The sequence below is a fragment of the Eptesicus fuscus genome, chromosome 5 (assembly GCF_027574615.1).
Source record: "Eptesicus fuscus isolate TK198812 chromosome 5, DD_ASM_mEF_20220401, whole genome shotgun sequence".
NCBI classification, from domain to species: Eukaryota; Metazoa; Chordata; class Mammalia; order Chiroptera; family Vespertilionidae; genus Eptesicus; species Eptesicus fuscus.
This window is the reverse complement of record NC_072477.1, coordinates 92,793,101-92,812,782: the sequence shown is the minus strand read 5'-3', so window position 1 is coordinate 92,812,782 and position 19,682 is coordinate 92,793,101. Positions and strand designations below refer to the sequence as shown.

The 19,682-nt window shown below is 45.1% G+C and overlaps 1 protein-coding gene and 1 pseudogene across 1 annotated transcript in view; both read right to left on the bottom strand.

Moving 5' to 3' along the window:
- CCDC3 (coiled-coil domain containing 3) overlaps positions 1-16,771 on the bottom strand; it is a 113,685-nt gene extending 96,914 nt beyond the window's left edge. Inside the window, exons 1-2 of the mRNA XM_008150449.3 lie at positions 16,364-16,771; positions 13,836-14,010 (exon numbers count right to left, since the gene is read on the bottom strand). Of these exons, the coding sequence (XP_008148671.2) occupies positions 13,836-14,010; positions 16,364-16,743 (555 nt within the window). The 5' untranslated portion in view covers positions 16,744-16,771. The remainder of the gene's footprint in view (positions 1-13,835; positions 14,011-16,363) is intronic.
- On the bottom strand, positions 2,852-3,793 carry LOC114234754 (40S ribosomal protein SA-like; annotated as a pseudogene).
- Positions 16,772-19,682: the final 2,911 nt, after the last annotated feature.

Below are 19,682 nucleotides of genomic sequence, written 5' to 3'. Positions count from 1 at the left end.
CTTTCCCCTTCCCCCCCCCCCACCCCCCCACTGCCTCTGTCGTAGTCCAGCATCTAACTGGTAGCTTTATAACAACCACTACCTGTTCTCACCACATCACTTGGGAAAGAGAGGGAGCAGGGGAAGGAGGAGGGAGGGACAGAGAAGACCCCTGCTTAGGCTTCAGAGCTCCCTGAATGCGAGACATTATTCATTTTAACAAATGTGTGAGGCACCATAAAAATGCACCAAATATACAACAGTAAACAAAACAGATATCCCTGCCATTGGGTAGTTTAGTCTACTTGGGTAGACAGTGTCTGAAGAATGAGAAAACAGGGACCAAGGTGGTTTAACTAGGATGGCTGCCATCTTTAAATGTAACAAAACCCCTCCCTCACTGGTTCTGCACCCTTCACCTGTAGCCTTGTATGTATTAATCCACCCAAAGCCAAACTTCATGGAAGAGCTGTCCACTCTCACCATCTCCATATCCATCTCCATATCCTCTTGTCCACCCACACTCCTCATACCCTCACAATCTAGATTCTCCTCCCTCCCTCCATGGAAACTGTCCTCACTTAGGCCACCAAAGTTGAAGGGTTTTTAGTCCTCATCTTACTTGACTTCAACAGCTTTTGGCTCTGTTGATCACTTATCCTTCTGGAAACATGTTGTGCCCAGGACTCTCCTACTCCCCTTCTACCTCTGACTGTTCCTTCTCAACCAGCGACAGCATTCCACAAGGCTCAGTCCAACAATAGGGCTCTACTCCTCTCTATGTCCTCTCCCTTGGAAATCTCATTTGATCCAGTTTCAACTGACATCAAATTATTGTTCATTTCCAAAGGTACTAGTATATCTTCCACTCAGCACCCTTCTCAAAACTCCAAACTTATAGACCCAACCACCTCAACTCAATACATCCAACACTAGATTCATGAATTCCCCTACCAAACCTATTCCCATTTCTCAGTGTTGGTCCTGGCATACAGTTTACAAGCCAGAACACTGGAGTTATCTTTGACCACCACCCCACCTCCTTTACCCCACAAATCCAAACCATCATTAACACCTAATGATTTTATTTCCTAATCTCTCAAATTTGCCTACTTTATTCCATCCCCACTGTCTCCCCCATAGTCCAGCATCTATCTGGTAGCTTTATAACAACCTACCTGTTCTCACCACATCACTTGCATCCCTTCCAATCCAGTTGGTGTTTTCAAAATGTAAATTTGATTCTATCACTCTTTGCTATTGAAACATTCTCATTACTGTTAGGACAAAACCCAAATCCTCACCAAGACCTATTAGTCCCTTCATGGTCTGGTCCTACCCAATGATCTCTCCTCGTTCATCTCATTCACTCCCTTTGCTCCAGTCACAGAGTCTTGCTTTCATTTCCTCAAAGGCACCGTCTACCCTGCTACCAGAGGGCCTTTGCACATACTGTCCTAATCTGAATTGTTCTCATCTCCCACAATGCCTCTTCATCTAGCATATCTTAGCTCCAGTATCAATGCAACAGAGAAGGCTTCATATAATCCCTACGTTTAGGTCAAACTCCCTGATTCTTTCTTTTCTTTCTTTTAGAACATTTTTTATTTGAAATTATAAAGTCATTAATATGGTCATTTGATTATGTCAATCACCAACTCTAGGACTATAAGCTTTATGGATCAGGGAATTTATATTTTGCTCAACACTGAAACTCTAGTGTCTAACCCTGCCAGTGTGGCTCAGTGGTTGAGCATCAACCTATGAACCAGGAGGTCATAGTTCAATTCATGGTGAGAGCACATGCCCGGGTTATGAGCTTGATCGCCAGTGCGGGGGCGGAGGAGGAGGAGGGCACGTGCAGGAGGCAGCCTCAATGATTCTCTCTCATCATTGATGTTTCTATCTCTCTCTCCCTCTGCCTTCCTCTCTGAAATCAATAAAAATATAATTTTTAAAAAATAATCTCTAGTATATAACACAGTAGCTCCTTCACAGTAGATACCCAATAAGTATTTGCTAAAGATTGAACTCAACAATCTCACAAAATGATGTATAATGCCATACATGTCCACACTCCTTGTTTTTTTAAGAAAATCTGTATTGATGAGAGTATTACATATGTCCCCTTTGTCCCCCATTGACTCCTTCTACCTTGCCCCAGGCCTTCACCACCCTACTGTCTATGTACATGGGTTATGCATATATGCATACAAGTTCTTTGGTTGGTATCTTCTGACCCATCTACCCTCCCCTGCCTTCCCTCTGAGACTCCACAGTCTGTTCTATGCTGCTGTGTCTCTGAATCTATTTTGTTCTTCAGTTTATTTTATTCATAGATTCCACATATGAGTGAGATCATATGATACTTGTCTTTCGCAGATTGGCTTATTTCACTTAACATAATACTCTTCAAGTCCCTCCATGCTGTCTCAAAGGGTAAGAGACCCTTCTTGTTTACTGCTGCATAGTAGTCCATGGTGTAAATGTACCTCAGCTCTTTTATCCACTCATCTATTGATGGGCACTTGGGCTGTTTCCAGATCTTAGCTATTGTAAATTCTGCTGCTATGAACATAAGGGTGCATACATTCTTTCTGATTAGTGTTTCGGATTTCTCAGGATATATTCATAGAAGTGGGATCACTGGGTCAAATGGCAGTTCCATTTTTAATTTTTTTAGGAAACTCCATACTGTTTTCCATAATGGCTGCACCAGTCTGCATCCCACCAGCAGTGTACTAGGGTTCCGTTTTCTCTACATCCTCATCAGCACTTGTCATTTGTTGATTTGTTGATGGTAGCCATTCTGAAAGGTGTGAGGTGCTTGCTCATTATCGTTTTATTTTTTATTTTTTTAGAAACTGTTTATTTTCCATCAACCTTATATCCGTTAAGAGTTTGTGGAAGAACAGCTTAGGACCACTCAGTGGTTGTTCCTACCCATTCGGTGACCTGAGCAGTGGAGCTGCAGACCAGTCTTCAGGGGCAGGCTGAGTGCTCGTCTTCGGTAGGAAACCGCTGAATGGGCACAGAGGGCACCTGCGCCTTCAGACCAGTCTGCGCCCTCAGGCTGAGCAGCAGTGAACTCAGGAGCAGGAGCAGTCCATTCACCCTGAAACTCCTCCTTTTCACAGCCTTTTCAGCAGCGCCCTGCTCTTCCTTTTCAATCTCTTCAGGATCTCTGTAGAGGTAAAGATCAGGCATGACCTCCCACGGGTGTTCACTGGAGTTCTCTGGGCCAGCATCCACCACATCAGACCCACTGAGTGAGCCCCCTTGTTGTTGCAAGGGATGGCAATGTCCACATAGCGCAGAGGAGAGTCTGTGTTACACAGAGCAATGGTGGGCAGGTGAATATAAGGCGCCTCTGTGAGAGGCTGGTAGTCAGCCCTGGGATCAGTCACCACCAGAAGTCTCGGCTCCCAGAAAACTGCCTGGATCTGGCCGGTGAAGGTTCCAGAAGTGAAGCAACTGGCAATACGAGTGGCTCCATTGGCAGCAGCAAACTTCAGCGCAGCTCACTGGCAGGATTCCTGGACGACATGACACTGACGTCAGCGGGGTTTTCAATGGCAGCACTGGCACGAGCTGCCAGCAGAAGCTTCTCCCAGGTTCTCTTCAGATTGATGATGTAGATGCCGTCACTTTTCCTTTTGTAGATGCGCTGTTCCATTTGGAAGTCAAGGTTGGTGCCACCTAAGTGGGTTCCTGCTGCAAGGAATTTGAGGACTTCCTCCTCCTTCATTTGCAGGACATCAAGGGCTCTGGACATTGTGAAAAGTTTCCCTTTAAGTAACCTGGGAACCGAGAACAACGCCATACGGAGCCCTCCCTGGGTGTGTGGAAAGCTCTTCATTGTCATTTTAATTTGCATCTCTCTGATGACCTGTGATTTTGAGCATTTTTTCATATGTCTCTTGGCCAACTTATGTTCACTTTGGAGAAATGTCTATTTAGGTCCTTTGACCATTTTTTAATTGGATTGTTTGTCTTCCTTTTGTTAAGTTATATGAGTTCCTTATATATTTTGGATATTAACCCTTTATCAGATGTATCATTGCCAAATATGTTCTCCCATACAGTGGGCTTCCTGTTCATTTTGGTGATGGTTTCTTTTGCTGTGCAGAAACTTTTTATTTTGATGTAGTCCCATTTATTTTCTCCTTAGTTTCTTTTGCCCTAGGACAGTGGTCGGCAAACTCATTAGTCAACAGAGCCAAATATCAACAGTACAACGATTGAAATTTCTTTTGAGAGCCAAATTTTTTAAACTTAAACTTCTTCTAACGCCACTTCTTCAAAATAGACTCACCCAGGCCGTGGTATTTTGTGGAAGAGCCACACTCAAGGGGCCAAAGAGCCGCATGTGGCTCGCAAGCCACAGTTTGCCGACCACGGCCCTAGGAGATGTATCTGTAAACATATTGCTACAAGAGATGTCTGAGATTTTGCTGCTTATGGATTCTTCTAGGATTTTTATAGTTTTGTGACATATTTACGTCTTTTATCCATTTTGAGTTTATTCTTGTGTATGGTGTAAGCTGGTGATCTAGTTTCATTTTTTTTTTTTGCATGTATCTGTCCAATTTTCCCAATATCATTTATTAAAGAGACTGTCTTGACTTCATTGTATATTCTTGCCTCCTTTGTCAAATATTAATTGAGCATAATGGCTTGGGTCGAATTCTGGGGTCTCTGTTCTATTCCATTGATCTATATGCCTGTTCTTGTGCCAGTAACCAGGCTGTTCTGGTTACAGTGGCTTTGAAGTATAACTTGATATCTGGTATTGTGATCATGCCAACTTCATTCTTTTTTCTCAAGGTTGCTGTGGCTATTTGGTTCTATATAAATATTTGGAGTATTTGTTCTAGATCTGTGAAATATGCTGTTGGTATTTTAATAGGGATTGCATTGAATCTGTAGATTGCTTTAAGTAGTATGGGCATTTTCATGATGTTCATTCTACCAATCCATGAACATGGTATATTCTTCCACTTGTTTATATCTTCCTCTCTTTTTTAAACATCCTCTAGTTTTCCAAGTACAAGTCTCTTACCTCCTTGGTTAAGTTTATTCCTAAGTATCTTAATTATTTTTGTTGCAATGATAAATAGGATTATTTGTTTAGTTTCTCTTACTGAGAATTAATTATCCTATATAATAAAAGTGTAGTATGCAAATTGTCCAGGAGTTCAACCAGGGGGCGGGGCTGGCGGGGGAAGGGAGGGAGGCCCTAGCCCGCGGCAGTGGTGGCAGGCAACTGGGGGAAGGGAGGGAGTACCCAGCAGGCAGCCAGAAGCTACTATGGAACCTACCAGTGCACAAATTTTGTGCACTGGGCCTCTAGTTGTATAAAAATGCCACTGATTTCTGGGTGTTAATTTTGTATCCTGTTACATTGCCAAATTCATTTACTAAATCTAGTAGTTTTGTTTTTTTTTGGTGGAGTTTTAGGGTTTTCTATGTATAAATTCATGTTATCTACAAATAATGAGAGTTTTACTTCCTCCTCTCCAATTTGAATGCCATTTTTTAAATATTTATTGTTGAGAGTATTACAGATATACCCCCTTCTTCCCACCATTGCCCTCCTCCACCCTGTTCCCATCACACCCCAGGCCTTCACCACCCTACTGTCTGTGTCCAAGATCTTTGGTCAATCTCTTCCTGCCCCACTCCCCAATTCTGAGATTCATCAGTCTGGTCTATGTTTCCATGCCTATGATTATATTTTATTCATCAGTTTATTTAGTTCATTAGATATCGTGTTCATTTATTTTTATTTTTAGATTCAATTGTTGATAGATATGTATTTGTTGCTATTTTATTGTTCATATTTTTATCTCTTCTTCTTCTTCTTCCTTCTCCTCCTCCTCCTCTTCTTAAAGAATACCCTTCAACATTTCATGTAGTGTTGAAATGGTGGTGATGAACTCCTTTAGCTTTTTCTTGTTTGTGAAGCTCTTTATTTGACCCCTAATTCTAAATAAGAGCTTTGCTAGGTAATCAGGGTTGTAGGTCCTTACTATTCATCACTTTGAATATTTCTTGCCACTCCCTTCTGGCCTGCAAAGTTTCTGTTGAGAAATCAGCTGACAGTCATATGGGCGCTCCCTTGTAGGTAACTAACTGCTTTTCTTTTGATGCTTTTAAGATTCACTGTCTTTAACCCTTGGCATTTTAATTATGATGTGTCTTGGTGTGGGCTTCTTTGGGTTCCTATTTGGGACACTATGCTCTTCTTGGACTTGGAAGTTGATTTCTTTCACCAGGTAAGGAGTTTTCTGTCATTATTTCTTCAAATAGGTTTTCAATATCTTGCTCTCTCTCTCTTTTCCTTCTGGCACCTCCATAATGCGAATGTTGGTACATTTGAGGTTGTCCCAGAGGCTCCTTACACTATCTTCATATTTTTGGATTCTTTTTTCTTTTTGCCCTTCTGATTGGGTCTTTCTTGTTTCCTAATATTCCAAATTGTTTATTTGATTCTTGGAATCCTCTACTTTACTATTAAATCCCTGTAAATTATTCTTTATTTCAGTTAGTGTATATTTCATTTCTGACTGGTCCTTTTTCATGTCTTTCACATTCTCACTAAGATCCTTGAGAGTCTCATGAAAATCTTTGAGTAACCTTAAAACCATGGTTTTGAACTCTGTATCCAGTAATTTATTTGCTTCCATTTCTTTCATTTGTGACATGTTTCTTTGTCTCCACATTTTGGTGCTTCCCTGTGTTTGTTTCTATGTATTAGGTAGAACTGCTATGTCTCCTGGAATTGGTAGAGTGGCCTTGCATAGTAGGTATCCTTAGGGGCCAGTGGCTCAGCCTCCCCAGTCACTTGAGCTAGGCACTCTAGGTGTGCACCTGTGTGGGTTGTGCACAGTCTTATGGTAGTTGAGCCTTGATTGCTGTTGGAGTCACTGGGAAGAGTTGACCTAGAGACCAATTGGCTGCAATTGGAGCAGCTGCAACTACAGTGGGAGAGCTTCTGTGCAGGAAACATCCATATGGAGCAGGACTTGCTTTGGTGGGGCTTTGGTGCTCACTTAGTCTGCCTCTTGAGTGTTTTGCTTGTGGATGTGTAGAGATGTAATCTGCTATGGTCTGAAGCTGTCCACCAGGTACACTGGCTCTAGGGCCTCCAGGGAGGTGCAAAGTCAGCCACTCCCTGGGGCCACCCAGCCGAAGCTACAGAGAGATCTGCAGATGGCTGCTATTCGCTATTTGTATTGAGTTTGCAGGTGCCCAGGTGAGGCCTAGCTCTGAAGCAAGGAAGGCTTATGCTAGTGTTGGATCTTGGGCCTTTTATTGACAGTTTGGGGCATACTGTTACCAGCTGCAGCTTGCTTGAGAGATTTTAGCAAAGTCTGAAGCCTGAGCCAGGACAGACCATTCATATGGAAAAGCTGCTGCAAACAGCTTGGCTGGGACTGCAAACTGGATGTGGCAGGGTCTCAGGGAATCCCCAGAGTGGAGCAAACAATGTGTTCCAGGCTGATGGAGACTCAGATATTGACTGCCAGTCAGCCCTGGGACAGGGGAGATCCCAGCACAGGAACAACAACCCCTGCCAGCACTCCCATCTGGGAGAAAGCCTCCCCCAAGTTCCTGCCCCAATGCCAAACAATCCAGTTCTTCCCCATATGTGTCTGGGTCCCCCAAAGCCGCCCAGTGCTGGGAGCCCAAGTAAAACCATATGCCAGCCCTTTAAATGGAACACCTGGGTCTCCAGCAGCCTCTGTGTCACTCAGCCACAATCCCTACTTGTTTTTATAGCCTGTAGTTGCAGGAACTTCTCTTCCCAGCTCTGGGGCCCTGGGCTGGGTGTCTGGTGTTGGACTGGACCCCTTGCTCCTCAGGGGAGGTCTCTGCAGAGACAATCTCTCTCCTGATTGAAAAAACAGCACACATGGATGTCAGACCAGTTCGTTCCTCACCTCCACCCCTCTTACCAGTCTCCATGTGCTTTCTTCTTTACTTCTCTAATTGTATGACTTCCATTCGGCCAGCTTTCTGGCAGTTCTGAATGAAGGTTGTTCTGTATTTTACTTGTAATTTTGATGTGGTTGTGGGAGGCAGCATGTATAGACGTTTACCTATGCTGCCATCTTGGTTCTCTCTCTGGATGCCTTTTATTTCTTCTTCTTGCCTGATTACTATGGCTAGGACTTCCAGTACTATGCTGAATAAGGGAGGTGAAAACAGACATCCCTGTCTTGTTCCTGTTCTTAGGGAAATGGTTTTTCCTAAGAGTATGTTTCCCATTGAGTATGATGTCCACTGTAGGTTTGTCATATATGGCCTTTATTATGTTGAGAGATGATTCCTCTTTTCCCACTTTGGTGAGAGTTTTTATCAAAAATGGGTGTTAGATTTTGTCAAATGCTTTTTCTGCATTTATTGATATGATCATGTGATTTTTTTTCAATTTGTTTAGGTGATGTATCATGTTTATTGATTTACATGTCCACACTCTTTGTTAACAACAATGTATTGGAAACAACCTAACTCCCTATCAGTAGGGAACTTGATTAAATATATTGTGACACATCCATATGATGGAATACTATGCAGCTATTTAAAGCAACTTTGTATGCATTCATATGGAAAGATCAAGACATCCTTGTGAATAAAGCAAGGTAAAGCGAAGTATAGTGCACTGCCGTTTGTGTCAAAGAAGGTGACAAATAAGCCCGGCCAGTGTCGGCCTATGAACCAGGAGGTCATGGTTTGATTCCTGTCAGGCCACATGCCCAAGTTGAGGGCTCGATCCCCATTGTGGGGCATGCAGAAGGCAGCCGATCAGTGATTCTCTCTCATCATTGATATTTTTCTCTCTTTCTCTCTCTCCCTCTCCCTTCCTCTCTGAAATCAAAAATATATTTTTTAAAAGGTGGCAAATAATATGAAAAGATGTTCAACATTAGTGCTATAAGACTGAATGTTTGTATTCCCCCAAATTCTTATGTTAAAACCTAATCCTCGGGCATGTGCTGGGGGGCAGGAGCGGGCAGGGAGAGGTCAATGGGGGGGAAAGGAGACATATGCAATACTTTCAACAATAAAGAATTTAAATTTTTTTTAAAGGTGGCAAATAATACATGTCTGCATTATTGCTTGGATGAAAATACTTATTGAATGTTTATAAGAAACTAATAACAGCAGCTACCTGTTTGGGGGGGTAGGTGAGAACTGGGTGGATGGGAGGCAGAAGTGGAGAAAAACTCTACTGACTACCATTCTATACTTCTAGATTTGGGAATCCATATGAGTATGTCATCTGTTTACAATTCAGTACACGAGGTGTTTTGTTTAAGTTCTCCCTTCATGGAATCCAACAAATTATTTTAGATGAATGGAGGCATATATGACGGCTTGTCTGTCACCGTTCCCGTCCCCAGTACACATTCCATCACCACTGCTGCCACTGCTCTGCCACTCCCCTGGGAGGTAACAGGAAGCTTCTAATTTTTAAAATATGTCACTTAAAATATGTCATTTTGAGGTCTTAGTTTAAAATGGTCAATTTACAGTAATAAACCCTTCCATCACCCTTTCAAATATGTTATAATTAGTTAGGTCCTTACAACAATCCTAGACAGTGTATACATTGTAGCATTTCATAGATGAGAAAAGAGACGTTGTGAGAAATGAAGAGCCCTTCCCAAGGTCATTCCTCTGGAAATGGCAGAGCCATCTAGACTTTCAGATTACAAGTTTATATTCCTTCTAATGCAGCTTGGACAGTAACTCCCCCATCCTTCCCAATTCCGAAAAAGAGAAAACAGAGATGGCAGAGGACTCTCACAAATTTTATTTCAATCCCATGACACTCTGTGACAGACCCAGACAAGCAGGGGCCAGTCTGGGTCTTGGTCCTAGGGGACAGTACTTGCAGAGAAGGGGAAAGATCCAACTTTCGTTTTGACAGTTATACTCACACAGCAGGATAGAAAAGAAGAAAGAAAGATGTCCGTGGCTGGTGTGGAGAGAATCCTGCCAGGAAATCTGGTGGATGCTCCCCCTTGCCAAAGACATCCCCAAGGTCCCATTAGCACCATGACACTGAACCAGAGCAGCAGTGAACACTCAGTAACACTGCTGACGTCCTGGCGACTCTTGAAAGGTTATGTTTCTAATTACTGAGGCTCGGGTGGGAGGCTTGAAGGTGGGACCAGAGAGGGGGAGGATCTGGCTGCTGAGGATGAGGTGAATGTGGCCCTGGGTGTACATCACAAAAGCTTCCCTATGCATGCTTTCCTCCTCTACTGCTTAACCTCTGGACTGACTCCAGAGTCGCAGATTCGCTGACCCCCCACGATAGAGAAAGTGAGAACTGTCAGTGAAGAGAATAAGAGATGCCTTCACAACCACAGTCCAGATCACGGTCAGAGCTGACTGGAAGCTGAGAGCAACAGCATAAACACTAGAAAGCCCAAGAACTTGCCGTGCAACACCCAGGCCATTTACGATGGTCTCGGACCATGCAAAGCATTTGTGTGCTCTGGTTTTTCAAAAGCGTCCTCAGACCTCTTCCTTCTGGAATAAAAAATGTGACCTGAACAGCTCTTCTGGTCCCTCCCTAAATAAGGGCCACCAGGAGAAAAACACAGACTGCGCCTGACATAATATATTCATCCTGGGAGGGACAATGTGATGCTCACCTTCACACAGGAAAGGCAGGAAAAGTTTAGCATTCTTTTGAAGAAAGGAACAAGTAATTATCCACAATTCTTCATCCAACTCTGAGATCATCAATTCACAACTACTTTAAACACTCCAGAGTACATAAAAATTTCTCAAGGAGCATCGTAAAATGTAAATCATAATATTGACCCCAAAAAGAACACTTAATTTTAGTTTAAAATTAAATTCTAAACTAGCTAGCTAACGTATCTCTGATGTGCTACCTTTCATAGTGGGCAGGGATAAAGTGGGGGGGGGGGGGTTCAAGAGGAGTTGAAAAGTACACAATACATCTGACTTCTGTACGCAGCTATGCAGGAGCTAGAGCAACTATTTTCCTCCCCCAAAGCTTCTGACTCTTCCTCAGAGCCACCCAGCATGCCCTCCGTTTGTTATCTAAGTGGCCAAAAGGACTTCTCCCCAAGACCAACATCTGACCACCAGAAATAGGGCTGCCTTCACATTGAAGCAATTCTCAACAGCCCTATTGTTCTGCTTTTTCAGATGATGGAAAATCTAATTCCAGGAAACGTTAATAGCTTCATTATGTGACCATAGGACTAATGAGTTAGATAGCCAAAGAGTTTGGAACTAAACTACTAAGATATTTTTTGAATAATAGCTGATCTCTTGATATAAATTTATCGTTATCAGGGATCTAGGAGTATAAGCAAAACTCCTACAAAAAGGAGAATCATACGGCCGACCTAAATTTGGAATGTGCTAAGACCTGACTCGGGCTGGGGATACTCAGGCTTACACTTGGCAGGTCCAGGCCGGTGTGGAGTGGATGCCAGTGCAGATTAAAAAGGGGAAGAAACAGGTGCTGGGACCATGGTGGAAGCAAAATATAGAATGAGTGTTCAGAAAATTCTGATGAACCATGGAGGAGAGGTTAGAGGATTCTAGACTCTGTTAATAAAGTAGGTCTAAGGGAAGAGCCTCTTGGTAATATCCAGGAAGTAAAAGTATGCCGGAAACAAATCAGTTTCACTAAAAGAGAGATGTTGACAGGAAGCCAGGAAGGCTGATCAACAACCTTAATTGCTCTAACCCCTCACCCTTTAGTTGTTTACATTGTTAGCTGAAGCAGCCTCCACCTTTGTTTGTCCCATGTAAGTTTCTGTTATTTCCTGCCTAAGGGCTACATGTATATTTCTGTTTATCTTGCCTAAGATGTTTTTCCCCAAAGCCTCAATAAAAGGGATGGCAGAGCCAGAGCAGTCAGTAGTTCTCCCACTAGAGGTGGACTACCGCCTGGCCCCCCATTTCGCCAAATTGAATTTCTTCAAGTCTCCTTTCATTTGTGTGCGGCCCTTCTCCAGAACTCGAACCCTGAACTGGAACCCTGAACCACGCGGGACGTGGAAAGGGATTCCTACAGAAATAGACAGTTTTCCTTAGTTGGGTACCAGCCCATCACGCTAACAGTTTCTGTGCAAGAGCAGGAAGAAGGCCTCCAGGTGCCAGGGAGCCCTGGGCAAAAGATAAGGAAGTTTGGAAGAACAAGAAGCTACCCTACCATGTGCACAGGGAGATGACCTAAGAAGACACGCAGATCTTCTAGGCCCTAAAGTGTAAAATAATAGTGATACCATTATAATTAGCTAGTTATTCGTATAGGAAAGGAGCAAAAGGGAGGACAGACATAAGCACGGCCCTTCGGGCAGCTTCACTAGGAAGCTACAATTTCACACTCGCCAGGGAACCACTGGCCCATCGCCCTGACCAGGTATTGGACCATGACCTTCTGGTTCATGGGTTGACACTCAACCACTGAACCATGCTTTCTGGGCAATGGGACATTTCTTGTTGTCACATGTTGTGAGTACAGCCCTAATGCTGAGAATAATAGGGGAAAAAACCCTATAGTCCACCTCTAGCTTAGGTTATCTCCCTGTGCACATGATGAGGTGTCCACACTGACAAGGGTTTTCCCATTGGTCAGAGACAGAGCCAGGGCCATCTGTCTCCTCTTGGTGCCACATTGGTACCCCCTCTTGGTGGTCTGAAGCATTCTGAGCTTGGTGCTGTCTCTAATTTGTTTGTTTCATTTCACTACATTGTTAGCATTAAATCAATGTGGATGATTTTTGAAGAATATAATCTAGAAAGTTCAATTATTTAGAGCCTGGAGCATTTTTCAAAGATTAAAATGCTGTGTAAAAACGTGTAAGCCTTTATTATTAAAATTAAATAAATGTTTGCTCCATGCAATTAAAAAAGAAAGAAAAGGGGAAAAAAAGAAGCTACCCTAGGACAATGCACCAAACAAGAGAAGAGCACTTCGCCCAAACCCATCACGTGAAGATGGAAGGAAGGAAGCCCCCGAACATGTTCATTAGCTCATATAACAGTCCTTTTCCCACGGGATCCCCACATCCCCACAGCAGGACTCTCTTCAGCAGCCTGTCCCTTCCCTTAAAAAGTCTCGGGCAGGGGACTGGCCTGGTTCCACAATCATCCCACCTGCACTGCGGCAGTGCCATTGCTTTGGGAAAGGAACAGTCCTCAGAATTTCCCCACAACTCTGGCATCTGCCCCAGGTGGGAAGATCCCTTTGATATGTTCATCCCCCAAATCATCCTGACCCTTACATTTCCCAACCATCTTGGCTATGCCTTAACAACTATTGTGGAAAATCATAGAAGTGTTAGCTATGACAATTATTCCATTCTGTTCCTTAAGGACATTTCTTTCTTCCTAGAAAATTTCTTAAGAGTCCTATGCTATCAATAACAACACCAACACACAATAATAATGATGATAGTCACAATGGCTCACATGTGTAGAGTGCTTACCCCGTCAAGCACTACGCTAAGGGCTTTACGTATTTATACATTTTACACAGTGAAATCATATCGCATCAGCCCTGTGATGTAGATGCTACAATTGTCTCCATTTTACAGAAGAGGAAATTGAGGCACAGCGTGCCAACCTTCCTCCCGTATCGCTCCCTCACTTGGTGAGAAACCCCATGCCAATAGTAAAGCCTCCGGAATCCGAAGTTTCTGAGCAGTGTTTTTTAACTGCTGGCAGGGAGGATAATACTCTGGTCTGGGCTTGGGGAAGAATATTCTTGACTCCTTTGGTCACAAAACTCACACAAGATGTGGCTGTTCTATTATTTTGCTGCTGCAAAGGGCACAGCCAGTTCTTACCCTGTTGTCTTCCTGGATCTCCCAGTCGCTGGAGAAAGTTGCCAGTTGCTGCCCTTGGGAGCAGTTTGAAAACTGGAAAAGGCTGGAAAACATCCTTCTGTTCTCTTGAGTGTCTGGAAAGATGGCATCTTGGAAATTGACTCCATGAGGCAAAAGGTTATAATTTTCATCCATCCTAGTGAGGAAAGAGGGAAGCAAGCAGATGTAGAAGAAACACTTTTTGGGGTGTACCAGCTTTAATCAAGAGTCAGAGAAGACTGACAGTCTTGCCAATTACACAACCGTGTCTCACGTGGCTCTCATCAGAGGAGTTACTGTTACTAATTATTTCTCTGCCTCAGGTACGTGCATCTATTCTTACGGTTTTCAAAAAGATGACTTTGGGTGAAGCAGGGGGGAAAGTGTGTATCTGTGTGTCTGTGTGCCTATTTATATATTTCCCAAGAAGCGTTCCGTCTCATAGAGAGTGCTTCTTGTTTCTTGGTGAAAGGAAGGCCAGTTGGAATGGCCCGGGTTCAAATCCTACCCTTACTATTTATCTTCTGCCTGACATGAAACAAACTTTTAAAATCCTCTGCTTTAGTATTCCAGCCTGGAAAAGCAGGATGATATTAGCACTGTACTCCTCAGTGGCAGTGTGAGGGCTACATTAGGACATGTGAGTAAAGCACTTGGCATGAAGTGAGTGCGGCATAAATGTGAGCTAACGTTTCTACAGGGCCTAGTGGAAACAGCCTGCTGGAAAGACAAAGTCACGGAAAGGAAAAGGGGTGATGGAAGTCACTCTCCAGCTTACCAGTGAGTCCCCACTGCCGCTTTCCACTGAGAAATGATCAGAATCTGTCTCAGTGGGTCCCCGAATAACAGAGCAGGAATGATTCGTAGGCAGCTGTTACACCCTTAGGACAACACAGCCCTGTGAAATGGAGATCCTATCAGACCACTGATTGCCTCTGTATTTCTGCCCTAACTCTTTGTAAATATGTCAGAGCAAAAGATGAAAGAGCTGGCTGCCCACCATAGAGCCAGTGGTCAAAACTGTATTTCATGATAAAGTTGGGGGAAGAACAAACGAACGATATCTACTCAAGTACTCCGGCTTTTTCCTTTGGGGAAAAAAAAAAAATGTTTTGTTGTTGTGTAGTTTTATAGCTGGATTCCCAGTGTCTTTCCTAAATAAAAATATGAAAAATCTGAGTTAGGCTTTCCTGTATAAGAAAGGTACAGTCTCAGCCCTCACTGACTTTATTTAGAAACTATACTTCCCCAGCAATGAGGAAAAAAACCAATTGACTCTAGCTAAATCACTCAAGCCAACACAAAGCACGCATGTATTCTAAACTTAGATGTTCTGGCTCCAATATGGAAAACATGTGTTGCCATGGGCTTATGGACGCCCTCTGTGGAACTAACTGTTTTCCGTCTCAGAGAAATCTCAAAAGCTCAAAGTGAATTTGCAGACCCAGGTCTCGGTCATTCAAACATCTTTATTGCTACTTCACACACTGGGCAGATCAGAACCAGCACCAACCACAACTTTGGATAATTCACTCTCAGACTATAGATGCTAGATTCCATTTTGATGTTTCTCTCGGCTGCTCTGTTATCACTCTCCTGTTTCAATCGGAAACAACCAATGCACTTAGGGTTCCACCTGCCGCTCTCCGGTTTCAGACTTCAGTGGAACCCCTTGACTGAATTCTTATGCACATGCACTCCATCTGGACCAAAGGCCAGCTTTCATGGAACATTACAAGATTCCAGGAGTCTCCAATCGGAGAGGGCCACCTGCCTGGTTCACCTCCATCCTCTTAAAAGCACTGTCACTCAGGGTCTTACGCCCAGAAGCCCACCCCCCTAAATCTTGGCTATTTTGAATAGCTTGGCGTTGAGGTCTGTCAGCAGCTGATATGAGACTGATCCCGATGAATATGAGTGAAACTAGGACAGCTGGTCTGCATTCCGCACCATTCACTTCCTGACAGTCAAGCAGGTGGGGAGAAGAGAGTGCGCTCCCCCTGCAGCTAACCTGCACCAGGTGTTTCCAGCAGTTACTCTGTTTTAGTCTCAATCAACCTTGCCTTTCACATTACTAACGTGAGGATACTGAGGTTCTGAGGTCAGTCACTCGCACAAAATCAGGAGGAGCAGAACCAGAATTCCAACAGTCTGATTTCAAAGGTTTTTCTTTTTCTTCCTCATCGGCCCAAGCTACTCCCACTGAATCCAGTTTTTGTTTTGTGTGTTTTTTTAAGTTGACTCAAATGAAGTATTGGGCATTTGCCTGAAACATCTTCTTTGCATGAAGTACAGAAATCATTCCTGTCTTATAACCACCCTTAGCCAGAGATACCTGGTATCTTTGTAGAGACGTCGGATAAGGAATAACGAGAGGACCCCAAGGCATGTTCCCATACGGCAGGGACAGGGTTCTGTGGGAGTCCTGACCTGGCCCCAGATAACTGTGACCTCGGGAGGTCACCCAGCTGTGCACGGGAGGCGGTGTGGGTTCGAGGTGCCGGGCTCACCTGAGGAAGAAGAAATAGGAGGAGTCCTGGACCACCGTGTGGGAGTGACAGGAGAAGTAGCCCAGGCCGGTGAGGTTGAGCCTGGAGCCGGCGGGGACCTCGAGCATGCTGCCCCACGCCTGGTCGCACAGCATCTCGATCTCGGCGGAGTAGAAGAGCCCCGCCGCGCCGGCCTCGTACTGCCAGGGCAGGTAGTTGTAGAGGCCGGGCACCTCCCGGTGCAGCGCCAGCACCTTGGCGTACACGATGATCTCGGCCAGCTCGGCGCGGCAGCCCTCGCTCAGGGGTCTCCACTCCGACGGCAGCTGACAGCCGCGGGCGGGTCGGAGCCGGCCGGCCAGGCAGAGCGCGGCGAGCAGCAGCGGGCGCAGCACGCCCATGCCGGCGGCGGCGGGCGGCGGGCGGCGGGGCGGCCCCGGTCGGCGCTGCGCCCCGGGCGCACTAGCGTGGGCGCATGGCCGGGCCCCCCGGGACCCGCAGGGCGGAGTGGGGCGCGCCGCCGCGGGGCGCGGGGGGCGTCGGGGAACTCGGAGCGCCCGCCCGGCCGGGAAAGGCAGTCCTGGGCACTGGTTCTGGCGCGCCGCTCCCGGAGCTCCGCACGCCGCTGTCCCGCCGCCAGGCTCACCAGCCCGGCCGCGCCCGGGACGGGACGCTTTAAAAGGGTCGCGGGGCGGGCCGACCACCGCCTCCTGCCCGGCCCCTCGCGGCGGGGGCGGCGGCGGCGGGAGAGGGCGGGGGCGGCCCGGCGCGGGGGACGGGGCCAGGGACGCGCAGGAAGCTCGGGAGCCCCGGGGGCTGCCGCTCCGCCTGGCGCGGTGTTTAGAGGGGAGGCGGAGCGCCCCGAAAAAGTCTCTGCTGGAAACACCGCCCAGCCCTCTTCCTGCGCCCCACTAAGGCACTAGGGCAAAGCTTTCCAGAAGTAAAGCGTGTTCCAAGCGCGTGGCATCCTTAAAATAATTGCTGCTCCTTAGCATGACTACTCTTCGTTCATTTTTACGTTTTCTATGTAGTTCATTTAGGGTCAAAATACCCAGAAATCAAATCTGGCTTGACCTTCACAGGGGTTAACTAGGAAATTCGATTGAACTAATAAACGTTCTCTCTCTCTCTCTCTCTCTCTCTCTCTCTCTCTCTCTCTCTCTCATTTAATCATGATCTTAGGAAAGCCGTAATAAAAGATTAGCAAAGCCATTTTACCCTGATGTTTCTAAAGGTACGTAATTTACATAATTCCTACTTCCAGATTCTCAACACCCTACACATAAGAAATAAATTTTGGGGTCAATTCCAAACAGCTTTTCACAAGGCAATGGGTGAATCTTGAGGAGACCCAGACTCTGACAGTTCTATCTTTATCTCTAAACTTAGCAGTTCCTTTTATCTCTAAATTGCCTTATTGTTTGCAACGTAGTGAATAGAAGAAAAACGAGATGCTTGTTATTTATAAATATATTTATACTATGTATGTATATCATACATAAATATGCACATATAACATACATGTTGCTGTACATATATCATGCATATCATATCTAATATATACGTATGATAAATGTATAAGCAAAATTGCCTTAAAATGGAAGTCTCTTTGTTCTGCAAGCAGCTTATGAATTAAGGTTTCTGCAAGTTGGAGCCTTGGAACCCAAATGAATTCTTCTATGCACTGGAGGGAAAAGAGTTCTTGGGGAATTCTGGAAAGAAAGATAAGCAAAAAAGAGGCTACAGAAGTGGGAGAGAAGATTCCAAGCTGGACCTCACCTCCCATGACTCCCAAATATTCTTCCTGAGATCTCTCAAACGTCAGTTAAGGTGAATAAATGTATGCATGCTTGTTATGACCTAAGTTTTGAAAGGCAACTCTGGGGTATGATCCAGCCCTTCGGAGCAGGGACTCGGAAGGAAGAAGACGTGGAAGGGGACTCAGAAGACATGGGGGGAAGGGCTCTGGGCATCCCCAGAAGTGGAATGATCAGGACCCCAGCTGATCATTGTAATTAACCCAGTTATTAATAACAGGAACGGAGCAAGGGGAAGTTGCAATTTAGAAGCATGCCCAATAAAGTCTGGGTGATGTAGGGGAGGGTGCTTGTCTGTCAGCCACACCTGGGAATAGCCGTGCCCACTGCAAGCTGGGGAGGATTCGATACTTCAGCTCCTGAACAAAGGAGTTCCCTCTCTTGTGCCACTCGGCTCCGGCTCTCTTGTTGCAGGGGGCATGCCCCCCTGCATTTGCCCACACAATGGACTGGTGGACTGTGACTAGCCTAATGCTACACTGGACCGAGCTCCACTGTGGAACAGAAACTGTGGACACTAGCCTTGCTTCTAGCTCTGCTGAGTCCTCAGCTGCACCTCTTCCAGGACTGGTTCAACTCGGTAAGCGCCCAGCCTGTTTTGTCTTCCGGACGGAAAGTATAGTGTCAGTCACCGGTGACTGACTGGGCGCTTAACGTGTTAAGGGAAATGGGACTTAAGAACCTGAGGGATGGTCCATCTGGTGTAGCTCTGTGGTTGAGTGTTGACCTAAGAACCAGGAGGTCACGGTTTGATTCCTGGTAAGGGTTCATGTCTGGGTTACAGACTCAATCCCGAGTAGGGGGCATGCAGGAGGCGGCCGATTGATGATTCTCTCTCATCATTAATATTTCTGTCTCCCTCTCCCTTCCTCTCTGAAATCAATAAAAATATATTTTTAAAAGAAATCGAAGGATGTAATTCCATGCAAATAAAAAGCACTCATTCTCCTGTTCGAGTCTTAGAAAATTATTTTTCTCAAGATATCATAAGCACCCGATCCCCCAGCACCCAGTGGGAAGAAGGATCCCCCACTTCCACCAGTGGACACCCTACTTCCATTGACAACACAGCCAGTGATGCTCAGCTGGTGCAGGAATGAAAGGCCACAGCTGACAATAGGTCACATTAGTCTAGAATCTGGTGACTCAATCAACCAAATTCTTATTCTTACAAAATCCTCTGGGATGGGTCTAAAAACAGGAAGAAATAACAGTGAGAGCTCCTCACAGGAACTAACTAATCCCTGCTCACCTGTGGGTCATTTAGGGGAGGTCTTCGGGGAGGATCTCAATAGAATATTCATCAGCTTTATGCTGATGTCCCAAAAAGAGGTTTATTCTCTTAACTTCATCTGTCCTTGGGTGTGGCTGGCAAATGTCACTACTGGATTTCTGCTGTCTCCCTGAGCAGGGTGATTTAAGTTATTTACCCTCTGGCTGGGGAGAAGTGCAAATCATTTTCTCTTAAGTGTCCCTGATTTAGGGAAGATAGGATTTACTAGATGACTAAAAATTCCTTGGCA